At 33.9% G+C, this 18,307-nt stretch overlaps 2 protein-coding genes across 4 annotated transcripts; both read right to left on the reverse strand.

Annotated features, from left to right (window-relative positions):
- Positions 1 to 1,860: 1,860 nt before the first annotated feature.
- Positions 1,861 to 8,053, reverse strand: LOC100777068 (E3 ubiquitin-protein ligase At3g02290-like). 3 transcript variants are annotated; one of them, NM_001253282.3, is made up of 5 exons: positions 7,802 to 8,053; positions 6,533 to 6,905; positions 4,907 to 5,333; positions 4,088 to 4,197; positions 1,861 to 2,168 (listed from the first exon to the last, which is right to left on the reverse strand). In NM_001253282.3, exons 2-5 carry the CDS (start codon positions 6,650 to 6,652, stop codon positions 2,136 to 2,138), a joined length of 690 nt encoding a protein of 229 aa, NP_001240211.1. In that variant the 5' UTR covers positions 6,653 to 6,905; positions 7,802 to 8,053; the 3' UTR covers positions 1,861 to 2,135. The 3 variants fall into 3 exon arrangements, with proteins under 3 accessions (NP_001240211.1, XP_014626820.1, XP_040868315.1); XM_014771334.3 differs by lacking the exon at positions 7,802 to 8,053 and adding an exon at positions 7,663 to 7,777 and having other exon boundaries at positions 1,908 to 2,168; XM_041012381.1 differs by lacking the exons at positions 6,533 to 6,905; positions 7,802 to 8,053 and adding an exon at positions 5,548 to 6,501 and having other exon boundaries at positions 1,908 to 2,168.
- A 3,547-nt stretch (positions 8,054 to 11,600) lies between these two features.
- LOC102663751 (protein MAIN-LIKE 2-like) lies at positions 11,601 to 13,578 on the reverse strand. The gene is made up of 7 exons (XM_006604928.1): positions 13,357 to 13,578; positions 13,016 to 13,243; positions 12,815 to 12,904; positions 12,582 to 12,746; positions 12,300 to 12,478; positions 12,076 to 12,115; positions 11,601 to 11,777 (listed from the first exon to the last, which is right to left on the reverse strand). The coding sequence occupies exons 1-7, from the start codon at positions 13,576 to 13,578 to the stop codon at positions 11,601 to 11,603; spliced, it is 1,101 nt and encodes a 366-aa protein (XP_006604991.1).
- Positions 13,579 to 18,307: the final 4,729 nt, after the last annotated feature.

Below are 18,307 nucleotides of genomic sequence, written 5' to 3' on the forward strand. Positions count from 1 at the left end.
CTTTCCTTTGTTCCATCTATGGATTTGGACGAGTTTCAAGTTTTTGGTGTGGTGATACAAAACAATTACATAATAGCTATTTTGGAAAGTAATTTTTATCTTCCAAAAATAGTTTTTCTAAAATAATTTTGGAACATTTATTTCTATTCTAGAAGGTCATTCTGGAATAAAAATAAGTGTTACAAAACTATTTAAAAAAAGTTATTCTAGAAAGTAAAAATTATCTTTTGGAATAACTATTCCGGAAGATAATTATTACCTTCAAGAATAGCAATTCCAAAATAAAAATAAGTGTTCCAAAGTTATTCCAAAAAAGCTATTCTGCATGGTAATTTTTTTTACCTTCCAGAATAACTATTACGTAATAGTTTTGTATCACCGCACTCAAAACCCATAGATGGAACAAAGGAAGGAGGGGGAAGGTGGTGGTGCGGCGTCATGATGAGGGTGCATGCGATGGACAACAAGGTTGTTGCCATCGTGAGAGGGTGAAGGAAGTGGCACTATGTGGAGGACGAGGTTGTTACCGTCGCATTTGAAGGGGGTGCCATCATGAGAGTTGCGGGAGGGTGAAGGAAGTGGCACTATGTGGAGGACGAGGTCGTTACCGTCGCATTTTAAGGGGGTGCCATCACAAGAGTATGCTTGTGAGGGAGGTGCCGTCGTGGGTGTTAGGACTACAATTAGTTTGAAGGTGTTAGGACATTTTAATCTTTTCAAACATTTATGAGAGGTGTAGGATACAACATGGAAGGAGCAGGATTCAAATCCCTATTCAAACCTTATATAACAAATGCATCAAGTCTAATGCAAAGTCCAATCATTTGGGAGAAGTCCAGTCTAGCCTTAGATGATCATATTCCCGTTTTCGTTTCCACATACCCATGTTAGTGCCTTATAAATTATAATTAATATAAGGCCTTTGTCATATGAAAATAATGGAATAACACATTTAGTGAAAAAAATATAGTGGAAACAAATTGAAATTATAGAAATGTCCACACCTAGCCTTTCTTGAAGGTAAGTTGAATTAGCAAAATATATTGAAGGCTTCGGTGTTGGGCCTCTTGCTAAATTACTGAAATAGGTGCAATCAATTTGGTATATTTTGGACTATGATGGTGGTTTCGTCTTTATCTTTACCCCGGATGACGAGATGGAAAGAAATTTTGGAAGCCAGTCTTTGCATTGACTGAACGAGTTAACTTCATCAATCAGATATGATGCTAAAAAATTAAGCTTGTACTTTGATCAATATATACGATGCTCCATTATTATGCTTCTTGATTTATCTTTGAGCATATGACGAGCTAAACGTTATGTAATGAGCCAGAATGCTCCCATAGGATCTTCATGGGTACTAAACTACTAAAAAGTTGCTCATGAGTTAGTACACAAAATAGAAAAAAAGAAGACAAAAACATCAAGCTCTTTTTCAAATCTCAATGCATTTTACCATTGAGAACAGTAACTTTTACCTTACAATTACAGAGTCAAAATTGAAAATTAATTAATATTAAAATAACCATTTAAAATAGTCATGTACTATTTTTTTTCTTATCATTCAAATGGTGTAAGGCCAAGGGCACATTTACCTATTATTAAATGAGAAAACATAACTATATACCAAAATAAGTTTAAAAAAATGTTTTGTTATGGATCTCCTTACAATTTAGAGAGAGAGAAAGATATACAAATTGTCATTAATCACTTTCACAAGTTCAAATAAATTGTTCCATACACCTCCTAACTCTTGTTACATCTCATGTTCTCACATAGTACGTTCCTCTCTCTGCCTGTTCTTTTTTCCGTAAATTAAAAACTCATGGAATTAGTACCACCAAAGTTAAAAACAAACAATCAGAAGAGAAACAATCACAGGTTAAGATGTTGAAGCCATCACAAAGTTTTCCATCTAAAATTGCATATTCTTTCTTTCTTCACAGTTTTGGACATGTGGAAATTTTAAAACACAAAAACAAGCGGGATTAGAATGAACTCACAACAATGGTTAAGGAAACTTTTCATTCTTACTATACATGACAAACACTTAATCTGTAGTATTCACAATGTCTATATACTTGTATTCTTCCATGCCTCAGTTGCTGGCTTCATCCACAACATAAACCTTGAAATCAAGTGAAAGTCGTTTCATCGAATACCATCACCTAGATAAAAACAAATAGCCAAAACTATGTAACAAATCTATCATATGATTAAGTAAAGTTCAAATTATAGTATTGTTTAGCTGATCAATCAGAATACACTTTCCAAATAAAAAAAGGACGGTCCAATGCACAAGGCTCCCACTTGGACATGAGAACCACACAAACACAGGACTTTAACCTGTTACTTCAAAATCACACTTGTGTTTACAATCACTATAAAATTCATAATCAATTTGTTTTAGTCCTTACGTTTTTAAACTTTTCAAACCAATCAGTTAAAATTTTTTACCTTCGTCATCCTTCATTATACATTTTCATAAACCCAATGCTATTCTGCATACATGGACACACTATTGCTTAACTGGACAAAAAGTAAAACGAGAATTCGCATTTGTACAACATTTTTATAAAACAGAGAGAAAGATAGGAAGAGAGAGAAGTGTAAGAGATCATTGATGTTTTATGAATAATATGACTATTAAATTCTTACATAGAGAACAGAAATTTGAAGGGGCATATTGTATGGCAATGAATCTGCAATTCATTCATAAATGGTTTCCCTTTGGATTATTGGACCGAGTGGCATATTATTGTATGCCAATGAATTTGCAATTCATTCATTAACTACTTCCTTAGGGTTCTTGGAACCGGGAGTGTTGGTAGATGTCTGACAGTTTCATTGCCAATTGATATGGCAACTCACACAAGATTTTGTGCAAGTCACCTTCAGTAAAGAGTAAAAATACAAATTCTAGGGGGAATAAAAACATGTTTAATCCTTTATTCATTTAGTACTGAACTGCTAATGGTTATACGAACATAAAAATAAAATGATAAAAGCCAGTTGAGTGCATATATTTTAATACAACATACACAGATTCGTGCACACATGTATGAACCCATGAGTAATATTTCACACACATACAAGATCTGAAGGCAAGCTGGGTGGAAGTAAACATCGGCTCAAATCATGAGAATCATGCTCAAACAGCTATAACTTGTGCATATTTTCTACAACCATTTTCCACCATCCAATGAGCATATATACATTTTTAGAGAGAGAAAAAACACAGATCAAATAAATCCTTCTTTTATCAGTTAGTATTACGGGCTATTAAACTTGCAGCATTCACAATGTTCAACTAAAATATGTGGTACACTAGAAAGTTCACATATATACTTGTCAACAAACCAATAGTTATATAACACTTTTTCACCCTATATAATACTTGTACCAGTGAATTATAATTCCAACACCACAGAAAATTATTCGGCCATTATATCAAGCAGCACACAAAATTGCAATAGAATTCTTGTAAAAAGTGTGTTGGGGAGAGAGGGGGGGAAGGTATGAGATTTCCCACAAACATTTTAAAATGAGGGATAATCATCATGAGGTAAAGCTCACATCATTATTAAAGTAGTCAGAAGACAAACAAATTATGTGTTTTTTATTAAATTGAAGTAAAATTCAGGAAGGCTGTATATTCTTTTCCTAACCCGTATATTATATTAAAAGTACAGCTTGTCATTTTATTACAATGTTGTTAATGAATCATGCTTTAAACATTTTTAATAAATAAACTAAAGAAACTATAATATTAATGTCTTATAAACTATATATGGAATATATTCTATGCTACCAGGCCAATTATTAGATTTTACTCCCAACTTGGGTTTCTTCAAAGTGCAAATGTAGTGCACCACAAGCTATAGTTTGGCAGTTTGTACTGGAACTAGCAGATTCATAACAGTTCAGGTAGGTTTGCACCAATACTACTGGTGAGAAGCAAACTAGACATGGATGTCTAATCCAGTTTTCACTTCTCAGAACAAAATTTGATATATTCCTGTCCATTTCTGCTTCATTGCTAATGAAGTAAAAAAAAAAAAAATCCTTAGAAAATACTAAGTATTACCTTTCCACAAACTGGACAGTTGTCACTTCTCTCCATCCACTCATAAATGCAACCAAGGTGAAAATGATGAGAGCATTTTGTCATTATCTTTGGATTCTCTTTAGTGTATTCTGCAAGCAAAAACAGTTTAGAAAGTAAGAATCTCCAAAGATCCTGCTCCTTTAATAGTGTGTTTTCCACTACCAACAACAACAACAACAACCAATTAATACCAGCAACATCAGAGATTCTCAACTATACTGTTGTCTTTATCTATGTTTAATTATTTTACACACTTAGCAAGAAAAAGAGACAAATAATAGCGTAGAAAATGTCAGAAAATTAAATCGGAAAGAAATAACAGATATGATGGATAAGGGGCATATTCGAAAATTATAAAGAAATATATAGAATAAGATATAAATTACATTTCTTAGTCTGTGTACCATTACATCAAACGATAGATAAAAAGAACAAAGGGAACATAGTTATCTAATTTTAAGATAATAAGATATGCCATTAAGAAACCGTTGCGAGAAGCACATTTTCTTATTCCCAATTAATTGAAATATCCAGCTTTTGGTTTTTCTTCTTCACCATTCAAGGGACAGCAGCCAAAAGTTTTTTAATTAAAAGGAAAATGATACACCATAGAGTCTTGCAACAACATCTATGTTCTACAAATAAAAGTAAAACATCCAGATTTCTTGGTACAAGTCAAGGTGTGTCATTAAGCATAGTACAATAAAAGATCAATACTTCCTGAAAATTTATGTCCTGGTATCAATGGGTCTTCTACAGAAAATTTAAGATTATTAAGATAAAAATATATATCTCTACCTTCAAGACAAGTTGGACAAACATCCTCCTCCTCTGATGATGCATAGACAAGGCCCACTCCAGTTGAATATTTTGTTGATTGAAGTCTTAGGGAGGACTTAGAATGGTATTCCTTTGACCCAGCTTCACAGGCACTTTCATTCCATTTGTCTCCTGAATTTAAAGACTCTGGATCCAGATCTGCATCACTTCTTAGAGGTTCTGTTTCCTCATTTGAATGACTTGAACCCTTCTCACGCCTTGAAACTAGTCCATCACGTTGTGAGCGAAAATATCTGGGTTCTGCATCATATGGTAATGGCCTTGGAGGAGAGCGGTACATGTCAGATAGTGAATTATCGAGTGATGCTGCTGAAGTTATAGATGCTGCCCCTTGAATAGACGAAGGAATTGAATGAGCATCCCCTCTACGGAATATTGACGAATACTGAAATATGAGATAGACAGGAAAATGGTTATCTTTTTTATTCTAAAGTATAGCCCTCGTCAATGTCAAGATACATCATCCAGAAAAGTGGATTAAGCACCAAAATATTCTTCAAGTTGGAGTCTACCAAATATTGATGTTTATGGCAATCAATACAGTGGATTTACCACTAAAATATTTAAATAGTTAGATTAACAGAGGCAGAAAATCTTACCTAAACCAAGTAGCAGTCTAATTTGATTTTAGTTGTGGCTTGTTTAGGACAAACAAGCAACCACTAGAAGAGGTTCAGATGGTGAACATATCACACCCAAAACTGCCTTAGAGGTAACTTCAGTTTAAAAGTCACTTATAACATTGATACATTCCCAATATTTCTTTATGGATGCATCTATGTAGCACATCACCATCTGTAAACTTAGAGGTAACTTAGGATCCAATTGAAGGTATAGGACTTGAGTCCCATGTTGGAAAGTGTGGGGTTTATAAGGCCTTGGGCTCTCTAACTACAAAGGCTAGTTATGTGATGTGGTTCTCCCAAGGTTCTTATTAATTGGTATCAGAGATTTCCTACATGTTTCTCAGCTACAAATGAGTGGTGCAGGTGGTGAAGCAGATATTGCAGTATTCGTCTACGAGTCCAAGACTAATCAAAGGGTTAGTGCAGAGCCAACCCACGTGCACATTGGAGCTGTGGAGTGTGGTGGGATGTTAGGATTCATTTGTAAGGTACGTAACTCGAGTCTCACATTGGAAGTACGTGATTCTAGTATGGGTTTTATACAGCCTTAGGCTCTCCAACTACAATGGCTAGCTTATGTGACATAGTTTTCCTAAGGTTCTTATCAGACACATTTCAAGACTAATGGTATGAGACACCGGAACACTAAAGAGAGGCTAATGCCAGCATCCCCCACAGATAATTGCTCATGTTTATATATCCAAGATAACGGAAAATGCAAGAGCAGACCAATGCTAACAAAAACTAGACGTATTTCACTCCAAACACAACAAGTTGGCCACCTCACAAGTATGTTATTCAGGGCAAAAACAATGCACTAAGTCATGGGGAGAGCAACAAAATTCAAGTTTTGCACAACAACACATAACACAAGACACAGCATTACCCTTCCATGGGCCAAGAAGAGGAAAGGAAACAAAAGGGGGAAGAGGCAAGGAAATGGGAAACATGAACATACCACACTCAAAAGGTTCTGTATCAAGCAACTGAGACACACGCAGTTCCTATATACAGGACTATTTGGATTTACATAATCTTCAAAATCATCAAAACTCAAACAACAACAAACAGAACCCATTGTTCCAGCTTCCCAAACTCTCTTTAGCTTTAGATTTTTTCCCACACTTCAACTTATCACCAAAATGCAGATAGTGCTACACGCAAGCTTTGAGAAAAGGAGCCTCCAAAAGCATCACACTATTTGTTTTCACAAAAAACTAGGATAGAGGATTCTAAGCTTGCAAAAGTGTCACTGCCTCCACAAACCAGTACCCTCCCTCTTCAGTTCACATAACCCTGTAATATGGATAAGTACTGTTTCTCTTGCTGACCTGCAAATTACACCAAAACAGCATTAAAGAAGAACAATAATAACAACACTGACAAACATGTGAAGTTTGCTGAAGTTATCATTCATGTCATGCTATTATTTGACCAATTAAAAATAAATAATCTTTAATCAGCTAGACAACAAATTATTTGCATGTGTATTATTTAGACCAATTCCTATTATCCTATAGTATTTGATTATTAAATGACAACAAAAAATTTAGGAGCCACATAAATATTTAATATTTTAAAATAACGATTGATCATTTTGGCTTGACTTAGTGCGCACATGAATAACTGGTCAATGAAGCTAATGCTCATGCTCCAAAGCAACATGTACACATTTTCAGAACGGCAAAATCAGAACCATAACGTAAGATCAACATAAAGCTCACGAGTGTAACATAAAATAACTAATATAAAATTCAAAGAAGAATATGCCAAATTTGATTATTCAAATGACAAAACTTTTCAGTTTTTAGTCTTTCGCCACTCACCGACAACTTCACTTGCCCATCTCAACTTCAAATTTAAGAAGAAAGAATTAAAAAAAAATATTTTCTTCTCTATCAAGCTATGCCAACGAATCAGCAAACAACACGAACATCATTACTAGAAGATGAAAAATTGTGATCATAATTTTACAACATAAAAATAAAACAGACATAAATCACACCCAAAGTGTGTGCAAACAATGAGATTTCCAAAAAAAAAAAAACAGAGGATCGACCATAAATTGAAGAAAAAGAAGATACCCACTTCCTATAATCAAAGTAAGAAGCAATCAGAAGGATCAAAACGATAATTGGAAGCTAAAAATTGAAGTGGGTAAGAGGTGAACAGAGAAAGATTGATTTTTTTTCTTTCGAAAAAGTAACAGAAAGATAGAGAGAGGAACCTGGAACTGAGAAAGTGGGTAGAGAGTAGATAGATGTTTTAGATGTCATAAACAAAGAGATATGAGTGGAAATTTTGCATTTTTCGGCGATAATTGCTATGAAACTGTGAAATTAAAGACACTCTCTTTCCCGATCGTCCTCTTTCCCTTTTGCTTTGGTTTGGTGGGTGAAGTGTAGTTTTTTTTTTTTTAGTATTTTATTGTTTTTGTTGTAAGGAACTAAGGATGATGGAAGGGAGTCGGTAGTAGATGAATCTGACCCAATTTTATTATATTGAAAAACAAGTTTTGGACAAAGAGAAACAGTCACTTTACCGAATTTCTGTCACACCGAGCATGTATGTTGTAGAAAACTAGTGTTGAATTACACCCAAAAAAAATAAACTAGTGTTGAATTAAATAATAGAAATCAAATAACGTGAAAAAAATATATAGAATAAAATGTCTCCTTGATTTTTCAATTTTTATATCAAAATTAAATTTTGATTTCTATACTTTAAAAATGATATAGCAAATTACAACATTGAGATTTTATGTAATTATACAACCATTTTCCCTATGCTTTTAACAATTACTTTCATTTTCCTTGTAAATTGGGTAACACAACCTATTTTCATTTTCATTGCATAATTTTTTTCATTTGTAATACAAAATACCCAATGAAAATATAATTTTATTGTATTTTGGGTTGAGTGCATGTTTGGATTGCAAACTTAAGTTTGCAAAGGATGTTATTATTGATCCTTATCATAATTTCTCTTGATCCTGCAAAAATTTAAAATTCTTAAAAAAGATATTTTACTCTTTTGTTCAAACACTCCACCCCTCCTTCTTATCTCTTTCTCTTACCCATGTCATCCTTCTTCTCATCCACGGTTAAATTCACATCAGACATACTATTTTATTGAGATCTTCATTGAGACACTCAATGAAATCGTATTTATGTTTTACATTTTATTTTTGTTTTAAAAAAACACAACGAAATTATATTTTTGTTGTATTTTATTTTGTATTTATGATTTCTATTAAGTATAAATGAAAATTACTTTTTAAAGTAATCAAATTAACTTTGATATAATTTGTCATTGTTAATAGTACTCAATATCTTTTTTAATTAAAATTAAATTAATTGAATATAAGCTACCATTTATAAAGATAATCAAATTAATTATTATAAGAACTACCTTTATTAATCGTAATCAAATCAATTCATGGTATTATTTTTATTAGAGTTAAAAAAAGAAGTTTACGTTATCATTATTTTAAATGAAAAAGGTAATTTAGGTAACAATTAATTTGATTACCATTAAAAAAAGCATTGTGTGTTGTCATTAATATAATTTGTATTCAAATTAATTCAAGTAAAAAAAAAGTAACTTAATTCTGGAATTAATTTTTCGTGAAAAAATACCTAACGGAAACATGTTTCCGTTGTATGAAAAGGGAGTGCAAAAAAATTACACAAGAGAAATGTGTTTTTGTTTTGGATTTTGTACGCGGAAACATGTTTTCGTTATATAATTTTTTCGCATGCCTTTTTATACAATGGAAACATGTTTCCATTGTTATATCTCGGACAGAAAAAAATATACAATAAAATCATGATTTCGTTTAACAATTTGTTATAATAAGGGGGTGTGAAAATCGTTTAACAACAGAATCATGATTTCGTTGTGCATCTTATTTAATAGAATCATAAACCTGCGGGAAGGATAATTTTGGAATAAAAAATTCAATCCCTTGGTAGGGGCCAAGAGCAATTTACATGGGATCAATAGTACCTCCAGTTTGCAAAATGAGTTTGCAAAAGTATCCCAATAGTTATTTCTCCCAAACTAAGTTTTCAGGCTAAATTTTAACCTCAAACATATTTTTGGAGAGAAACCAAACATGATATCAAACACATTTTACTATCCAAACTGATTTTGGAGCTCCCCACCAGCAAACCAAACATAGCCTGAGAAACACAACATAATTGTGTTTTTGTTGTGTTTTGTGAAGCACAAAAACCAACACAACGAAAACACAATTTGTTGTGTTGCTTAAATATCACAAACAATTTGTTGTTTTTGTTGAACTAAAAGAATTGAAAAAATACTTACCACTGTGAGCCTTGACGAAGATGACGAGAAAATCTTAAAACAGTGAAGGAAATGAAAGTAAGGGGCACACAAAGAGGAGGAAAAGGGAGAAGGGGCGAGGTGAGGAAGAGAATTGAAGGACAATGAGAAGGAAATAATAGAAGTTGAATATTTGGGGGTGAAAAGAAAAGGAGTTTGGCAGGTGGGAAAGAGGGAAGGGGAAAGGGTGGGGTGTGGGAAACTGCCTTAGGGACAATTTTGACCTTTTACCCTCAAATTCAAAATTTGATAATACCAATAGCGCTATTGATAGTGCCAATAATAGCCTGGATACAAAATCATCAAAGCTAAAATTGACCCTCAAGCAATGTAAATCCAAACCAATGTAGGGGTTATTCCCACCCTCTAGTTTCGCAGGAAAAACACAACACATTTCCATTGTGTTAGGAGGTGCATCCTCCATACATAACAAAAACACATTTTTGTTTTGTATTATGTACAATAAAAACACATTTCTATTATATATTGTGCAACAAAAGACAATTTCAGTAGGAATATTTTAGAAAAAGAAAAATAGCAAACATAATATACAGGGGGGACAAAAACCAAATCTTGTATAGGAATATCGGAACCCATGCAGGTACATGGTTATGAAGTCATAGAAGCCTATTAATGAAGAGTGTTGCTAGGTGCACCCAGCATTATTGCTGGTGCACCCAACATTTTAAAAAAATGGTAAAATTGTCCTTGCTTGGTTTTTCTCTTACGGATCAAGTTGATCCGTAAGAGGAAAAATAATAATTTATTAATTATACAACATATTTAAAGATATTTATTTTATAATATAATTTATAAAGATATTTATTTCATTAATTATAATATAATTAAATATATTTATTTATTTTATTAATTATAATATATTTATAAATATTGATTTATTATAAATAATTAATTTTTTAATATATTTTTTTAGAATAAATTTGTTTAGAAGATGATATTAAAATACTTACTCAGTCCCATTATAATTATTGTTTAAGGTTATTTTATACATATCAATAAAAATCAATAAATACATAAAAGATAATAATAATTTTATAAAATTAATATTATCATCATTAATTTATTTTTTATTTTTATAATTAATCATATCATTAATATTATAAAGAATATAAAAAAAATAATTAGTATTATATTAAAAATTAAAATACTAACTACTTTATAATACATTTTTTTACATGATCATTAGTATAAGAGGGAAAATAGTAATTATAAGAGAATTTAAAAATATTAGTACGTTATATAAAATAAGGATCTTAGATAACGAATGATGTTCATTTTTTTTCTACAAAAATATTAATTTATTTTTTTGTATGACCTCTACTCATGATGTCCATTTTTTGTTTAATTTATTTTTTTCAACACCCTTTTCAACTTCTTTATTTCAATTATATTTAAAGTTATATTTAAAATTATTTTTTATTAGTTGGTAAACTAAGTTAATTAGACCATTTATAATAATTTACATATACTATAACTAAGTTAACTAGACCATTTTAATAACACACGTGTATATAGACATAAATGGAATACACAATCAATGGAAATAAATAAAACTAACATTACTAATGAAAATAAATAAAACCAACAATACTCATGAAATGGGTTCATGTACAATATCTATATATACATGGAATATCAATAGAAAATATGTAAATAAACTACGGCTGATCCGTGCGCCACCTGCGTCTAGACCTAACATATACTAGATGGTCCTGTGTCACACTCCTGGCCAACCTGAGGCATTCTTCGATCACCTCATGTGTCGATGAGCCAGGCGTGATCACCCTTAGACTCAGATGGCGCTCCAACCTCTCAGCAATGTCATCACAAACTTCCTGTTACATACAAAACAAACTGATTACACAAATTATTATGCAAATATTGAGGTAAATGACGTAAATTATTAGTATTACTTACCACTGCATGCCTAGGCTCCTCCGCAGATGTCGATGATGCTCATGGCTCCGACACGTGAGAGATATCCGTCCGCGGGGCCTGAGGGACGACTCGGGGCTGCGAGGCGTGACCATGAGGCAGAGGATCTAATGCGTGGCCTGGTGTCATGAAAGGATGCAAGATGCGGAAGAACCAGTCCATGTAGTCACTGGAACACTGGCCTGACACAACGCATACCTCACCTGCTGGAACGATATGATCCTCGTAGTGCATCCACCTGTCGTGTATATCATCATACAAGACCTATGAATCGACAGGAGGAGCAGGAAATGATCTACGTGTATCCAAACTGCCGCACGACCCTCTCTGGTCGGTAATAAACAGCAACAGGTCCCCAGCGCAAGAGACCGGAATAGCATGATCTGACGTGGAAGTCCCGGACTGATCAGTGCTCCCCATACGGGATCCAACAGACATCCGGAATCCGGAGTCGGTCCAGGCACTCCCTGTACGCCGGCGTATGAATGCTCTTCACGGTCTTCTTCGTCGCAATCCACCTACACGCACGCGGAGAATCCTCGTCGTACTCCTGATTAGTAGTGGAGTCCGCGACTGACGGAAAGTGCTCGTAAATCCAGCACTACAGATGTAACATCAAAATTATAAACATTAATAATGAAAGTGTAACAAAATTTAAAGTTGAACATTGTTGAGGCTGAATGAATGAAAAACATATTTGTTACCTGCAGTAGTGTGATGTAACCGCCAAGCTGTCGGCTGTGGCTCATAAATGCATCGTTCAGCTGGTCGTACATATGCACCAAAGCAGCCACTCCCCAGGCGTTCCTCTCCGTCATACTGAGGTCACGAAGGGCCTCCAAGTAGACAACATGGACATTGGTTGCACTCTTGTTAGCAAACAGAGTGCAACCCAGAAGATGAAGAAGATATGTGTGAGCCGCAGCTGTCCAATGACCTGCCTGGCATCGGCGCTCATATATATCAAGTACCCATTGTAGGCGTACGTACGATCCACGACACTGGGTTGTCTCAGCCCTAGAACACTCTGCAGAGACCATCAATAAGTCCACCAGCATCTGAACCGCATCGTCCACGTGCAAGGGCTCAAAAACGTGTAAGTCGCCAATCACGGGAAGATATGGAGAAGCGAGGAGACGTTGTCCAGCATGATGGTGAGCTCTCCCACCGAGAGATGGAAACTAGACGTCTCCCGGTGCCACCGCTCCATAAACGCGGACAAAAGTCCCCGATCGTCGGTGTCTACCGAACACGCGATTAGAGGACTTAGTCCTGTACCAGCAACAAGTTTTTCAATGGCAGGGACATGCCTGCTTAAACTATGGACCTTCCTCCCATGAAAGGATATCTTCAGTTCAGGACACTCCTGAATTGAAGTATAAAGGAACGCAAAATTCGTTAAAATCATTATTTAAAGGAAAACTAATTTCAATCATAAAGTATAATTTACAAGTAACTAAAAATAAATATTATAAATACCTCTCCCGTCCATACGCTGCAAGCAACGTGATCCGCATACTGGGTCAACACGGATGGGTCGCTCGGACCACCCGAAAATCCCTCATGCTCATCCTCAGCAGCCTCTGTGCCTGTGTCCGCAGGAATGTCTGCCACAATGTCCTCTACAGCAGCTGGTGCCTCCATAGGGTCATCCTGAACATCTGGCGCAAGGACCACTGGCTCGTCGTACGCTGCAGTCATAGCGACTCGCTACCTCCGTGCGGATACAGTAGGCCGTCGACGCTGCGGAGCATCATCGGAATCATCACGATCTCCTCTGCCTACACCTCTACCAGTAACCTGACCTAAGGCACGACCTAATCCTCTGGTCCTAACCATGATATGCAAATGAGTGCCGCAAATTCAATCACCGATTTCATTCACTCAAATTTCATTGGTCTAACGCAAATTTCATTGACTGAAAGTCACGCAAGCTGTCAGGCTTTCATTGATTGTAGGACATGTATGTCAAGAAAGGCATGTCAAGAAAGGCTACACATGTTAGGCTTTTATCGGGTTAGTTTTTATTAAGTACACTATATGATTGAATGGAAATTGATTATGGATCCTAATATTATTGATATTAGATGAACAAAGCCAAAGAAAGAAGAAATCAATCTTCTTGAAATGGAAGCAACTCCATATTGTTTCTTGATGATCCTTTGTTCATGCTATTAAATGTGTTTTTTCTTGGTTACTCTAGTGTTCAAAACTGATTTCCTACACAAAATTTGTGGCAGTTATTGTATCATTTTTCAGTGAGGTGTGCATGTTTTAATAGGTTTGAAATTAACTGAGAACTAGCACTTAGGATAGTTGAAGACAATACTTACTATCCTAAGCTCAAAGAATTCTGCAAACCACACAAATGTTATGTTGATGAGCACTATTTTCAGACAATGTTAACAATTAATACTCCTCATCTTTTGGCAAATAGAAGCCTCACTTATGTGGACTGGTCAAGCTTTATGCTTATTCATTTGGTTCAAACTAATTTTTGGAGCAACTAGATAAAGAATGAACGATTAACATTCAAAACAAAAGACAACTTCTCATAGATTATCCCAATAAAAAAGCAAAATCCCTTTCTTTGGCTCTCAAGTGACAAAGGTCATAAGCTTGTTCATGTCCTCATGGGCTTGAGGCACAAGACTTCTCAACTAACTAATTATGACTGTCTCACATAAATCTATCATGCCCATTTTCCAACCTATAATTTTTGGATAAAGAATGACCAATTGACTAGCAAAAAAGAATAAAAAGAAGGTAATTTCTCATAAGTTATTCCAATAAAGAAGCAAAACATTCTTCTTCAACTAGTATCTCCTTTAGTAAGTTCCCAATGAGGTCAAATGAATAAGAATTTGAGCAAAATGACCAAACATCTGATTATGTGTAGCTTCATCCAAGGATATAGGACTACCTATAGCCCCAACAATCTTAAATAATATTTTAGGGTGCCAATACTTCTATGGGAGATCATGGAATCTTACCCAACATTAGGCATGTGTCTATTTTTGCTTATTAGGATTGAAGTTAGGTATCCATGGTATTAAATGAAGAAGACCTAGGCACACAATCCTTGCACCCACTACCCAAACACTACAAAGATTCTCTGGAGAAGTGAAACTAAACTCATAGAAACTCCTTTCCAATGAAATCATCTGTCATTGCCCAAGGGGCTTTCAATGTTTAGTTAATTGTGCACACAAATCATGCACCTTGATTGGTTGATCATCCTTGCCTATAATAAGACATCCATGTAGTAGGGAGTCACCTTTATGGAAAGGGAGTCATCTTTGACACAAGCACATGAAAGTTGGCTTATAGGGATATCAATCATATTGGTCATAACTTAGTTAAAGGAAGTACATGGAAGTTGGCTTATAGGGATATCAATTATATTGGTCATAACTTAGTTAAAGGAATGAATTTGTATGCAATTACATAAAAGGCAATTACATATTCGCATTAAATCAGATTGAAACAAAAGATATTCATGACACTATTTATCAAATATTTAGCATACATTTAGAGGTATCAAATAATATTTGGCAAATTTTCAATTAAAATCAAACTGTGAGTTTTACGGATCAGGTGATCCGTAAAGCTCACAGCGACTTTCCTACAGCGGTTTATGCCATCGTCGACAACACAGGGGGGAAAAAAGATAAGGTTCACGGTGCTTACCTCGACGGTGGACGCTAACCTCCTCAACGACGGCGTTGCTCTTCGCGGAAGCTTCCTCGCAGCACCACCGCAACAATGGCGGCAACCTCCTCAACGAAGAAGAAGAAGAGGCACAAAGAAGGGCTCTAACGTGAAGAAGAAGAGGCGCAAAGAATGAAGAAGAAGCAGGAAGAAGAAGTAGTTGATTCGGAAGAAGAAGTTGGAAGAAGAAGCAGAAGCAAAAATGCGGGGAGAGAGTGTCCAGGTTTTTTTAAAAAAAATTAGTGAGGGGCATTATGGCCTAAAACGCGGGGAGAGAGAGAGTCCAAGTTTTTTTTAAAAAAAAATAGTGAGGGGCATTATGGCCTTTTCACAACAATTGTTGGGTACACCAGCAAAAGTGCTGGGTGCACCTAGCAGCCCCCATTAATGAATCAACAGAAGCCCAACCCCATGTTGCTAAACATACTTACGTGGTCCATTTTATTATAACTTGTTTTTAGAACCATTTTATTATAGCTTGTTATAAACTATCTGTTTGTAATATTAAACTCATATCACTCTAACTACAATAAATTAACTGACACAAAAAACTACAATAAATCAACTGATTAATTAATGATAATAATTTCACTCTAATATCTTTCTCAGGGAACAATGCACTGAATCTCTCTGTTTATAAACCATTTGCAAATTAAAAGTTGAATTACAAACTTCAAAATCATTTTAGTTCTTACGTGTCAACTAAATTTTAACAAGAATGAATGAATGATAGTATGCAATACATTAGATTTTAAACCCGTGCGAGTTTGTTTGTTTTTTTATATTTTATTTATTACTGATATTTTTAAAAAATATATGTATATATTAAATAAAATTATTAATTTTAAAATATTTAATAAAATTTTAAATATAATTGCATTAAAATTGAGGAGGATGATTAATTATATTTTAATTAAACAAATCTTATCTTAAAATTTTGAGCCTATTGAAATTTATTATGATTTGTTTTTTCCCCCAAATAATAATAACAATACAATACCTATATGAAAATGATAAATTTTATATAAATATAAATAGAAATAGAAATGCATATAATTATCTAAATTTGAGTGTTAGTTTTTATTACTGTTGATATTATGTTAACATGTACTTAATTTTTATATGCTTATAAATAATTATTTTAATATATTTCTTGTAAAAATTTAAATTATTTTAAATTTATTGAAAGGTGTGGCATCAGTAGTAGTCATTTCTATTATTGCTTGGTAAACCTGAATTGTCTTTAATGTGGCATCACTCAGACCTTAAATGTCATTGAAGTAGCATTGTGTTCTTTGTTTGTAAAGTACCGAGAACAATTCATCTTTTGTGGTTTGGTGGGTGTTATGACTTATGATTATGCTCAGATGTTTAAGAGAGAATGGATTCCTAAATTGAAGAGGGAATGGAAGAGATTTACTTTTCTGTGTTAGTGTGTTACTCATAAAAGTATGGGTTGCTCAAATATTAATGCTTTCTCAGTTCTCACTCATTCACCAAGATATTACAAAGAGGATCGCATTATAAAAAGGTATTCCTGATTGATATTATGCTTCGTGTGCAATTTTGCTCACATGATGATTAAAATGTTCTCATTGGAGTTTATGTCTGGTTTGACATGATTAGTATAAAGTTTCTTCTTTCATTTAGCATCTGAATCTAGTCAGTTCCCTACTGTAAATCACAGTGTGATTTTATATTTTAAAATTATTGTAGTTCACCTTCATATTCTATAATTGTGTAATCCAAGTGCAATGATATAAGGTTTTGTTGTATTCACATGAGTGAAAACGATTTATTTAACGAAAAAATTTATATGTGTTCAATTCTTACCGTGTGTAAAATTCCCTTGGGTCAGCAGCAATCATGCACCAATGAATTAGTTTCTAACCCAATGATTGAGAAACATTGTGATATATGATCTAGGGCAAAAAAATCCATAGTTGTACTTACATTTACCATTTTTCTTCTAGGCCTTGATCGAAAACGCTGAGTAGGCACTCTTAAGCAAGGAACTCAAAAGCATTTTAATCTCTATATCTGTTTCTCTCTCCACTATTTTTTGTTAGAAAATTAAAATAAAATAAAATAAATAAACGAGAAGAATATGCAAAACCTTAAACTAAACAAAATAACAGTAACAAAGTAACTTCAGAATATGACAAAACATGAATCAACAATGCAATATAACATACAATAAGCACAAAGAAAAATAATTTAAGGGAAATTTTTTTTAATTAGCCTAGGTTGAAGCACGCAAATGCTATCATTAGAGAGAAAACATCCCCACTGCACTAGTAGGAAAATTTGATTGCACTATTTTTCCCAGATATGACAACCCATTGGTTCCGATCGTGTGCAGCGAAAGGATTCCCGAATCTTCTGAACACCAACGTTCTTGCTCTCAAAATAATTTTTTTATAAGAAAAAGAAGAGAAGAAATGTAGAGGAAAAAGGCAAATTGTTTTTCTGCTTGTGTCTTTTTGCTAAAGGAGGAGAGATATATATATAGACATAGACCCCCTTATGCAACAACAAAGTAAAACTATGTAATCGTTGGACACTAACGTGCAGAACAGAACAAATGTAATGTAACAAACATGTAACATACTGCATTGATCCACTAAAAGCAAAATCTTAAAAGATAAGAATTATAATTTTACGTAACAAATTCTAAAAAAGTATTTTATTTTATAAAAACAAAATTAATAAAAGTAAT

Source organism: Glycine max, chromosome 19, assembly GCF_000004515.6.
Source record: "Glycine max cultivar Williams 82 chromosome 19, Glycine_max_v4.0, whole genome shotgun sequence".
In the NCBI taxonomy this organism is placed as follows: Eukaryota; Viridiplantae; Streptophyta; class Magnoliopsida; order Fabales; family Fabaceae; genus Glycine; species Glycine max.

What these genes read in the sequence shown, in the direction of transcription:
- LOC102663751 (XM_006604928.1), bottom strand. Translation starts at nt 13,578, where the DNA reads ATGACTGCAGCGTACGACGAGCCAGTGGTCCTTGCGCCAGATGTTCAG. An exon ending in TCACCATCATGCTGGACAAC is followed by an intron (nt 12,905 to 13,015) that starts GTCTCCTCGCTT and finishes TGGTCTCTGCAG; the next exon opens with AGTGTTCTAGGGCTGAGACA. An exon ending in TGAGCGCCGATGCCAGGCAG is followed by an intron (nt 12,747 to 12,814) that starts GTCATTGGACAG and finishes TTTGCTAACAAG; the next exon opens with AGTGCAACCAATGTCCATGT.
- LOC100777068 (NM_001253282.3), bottom strand. Translation starts at nt 6,652, where the DNA reads ATGGGTTCTGTTTGTTGTTGTTTGAGTTTTGATGATTTTGAAGATTAT. An exon ending in TACAGAACCTTTTGAGTGTG is followed by an intron (nt 5,334 to 6,532) that starts GTATGTTCATGT and finishes CTCATATTTCAG; the next exon opens with TATTCGTCAATATTCCGTAG. An exon ending in ACTGTCCAGTTTGTGGAAAG is followed by an intron (nt 2,169 to 4,087) that starts GTAATACTTAGT and finishes GTTTTTATCTAG; the next exon opens with GTGATGGTATTCGATGAAAC.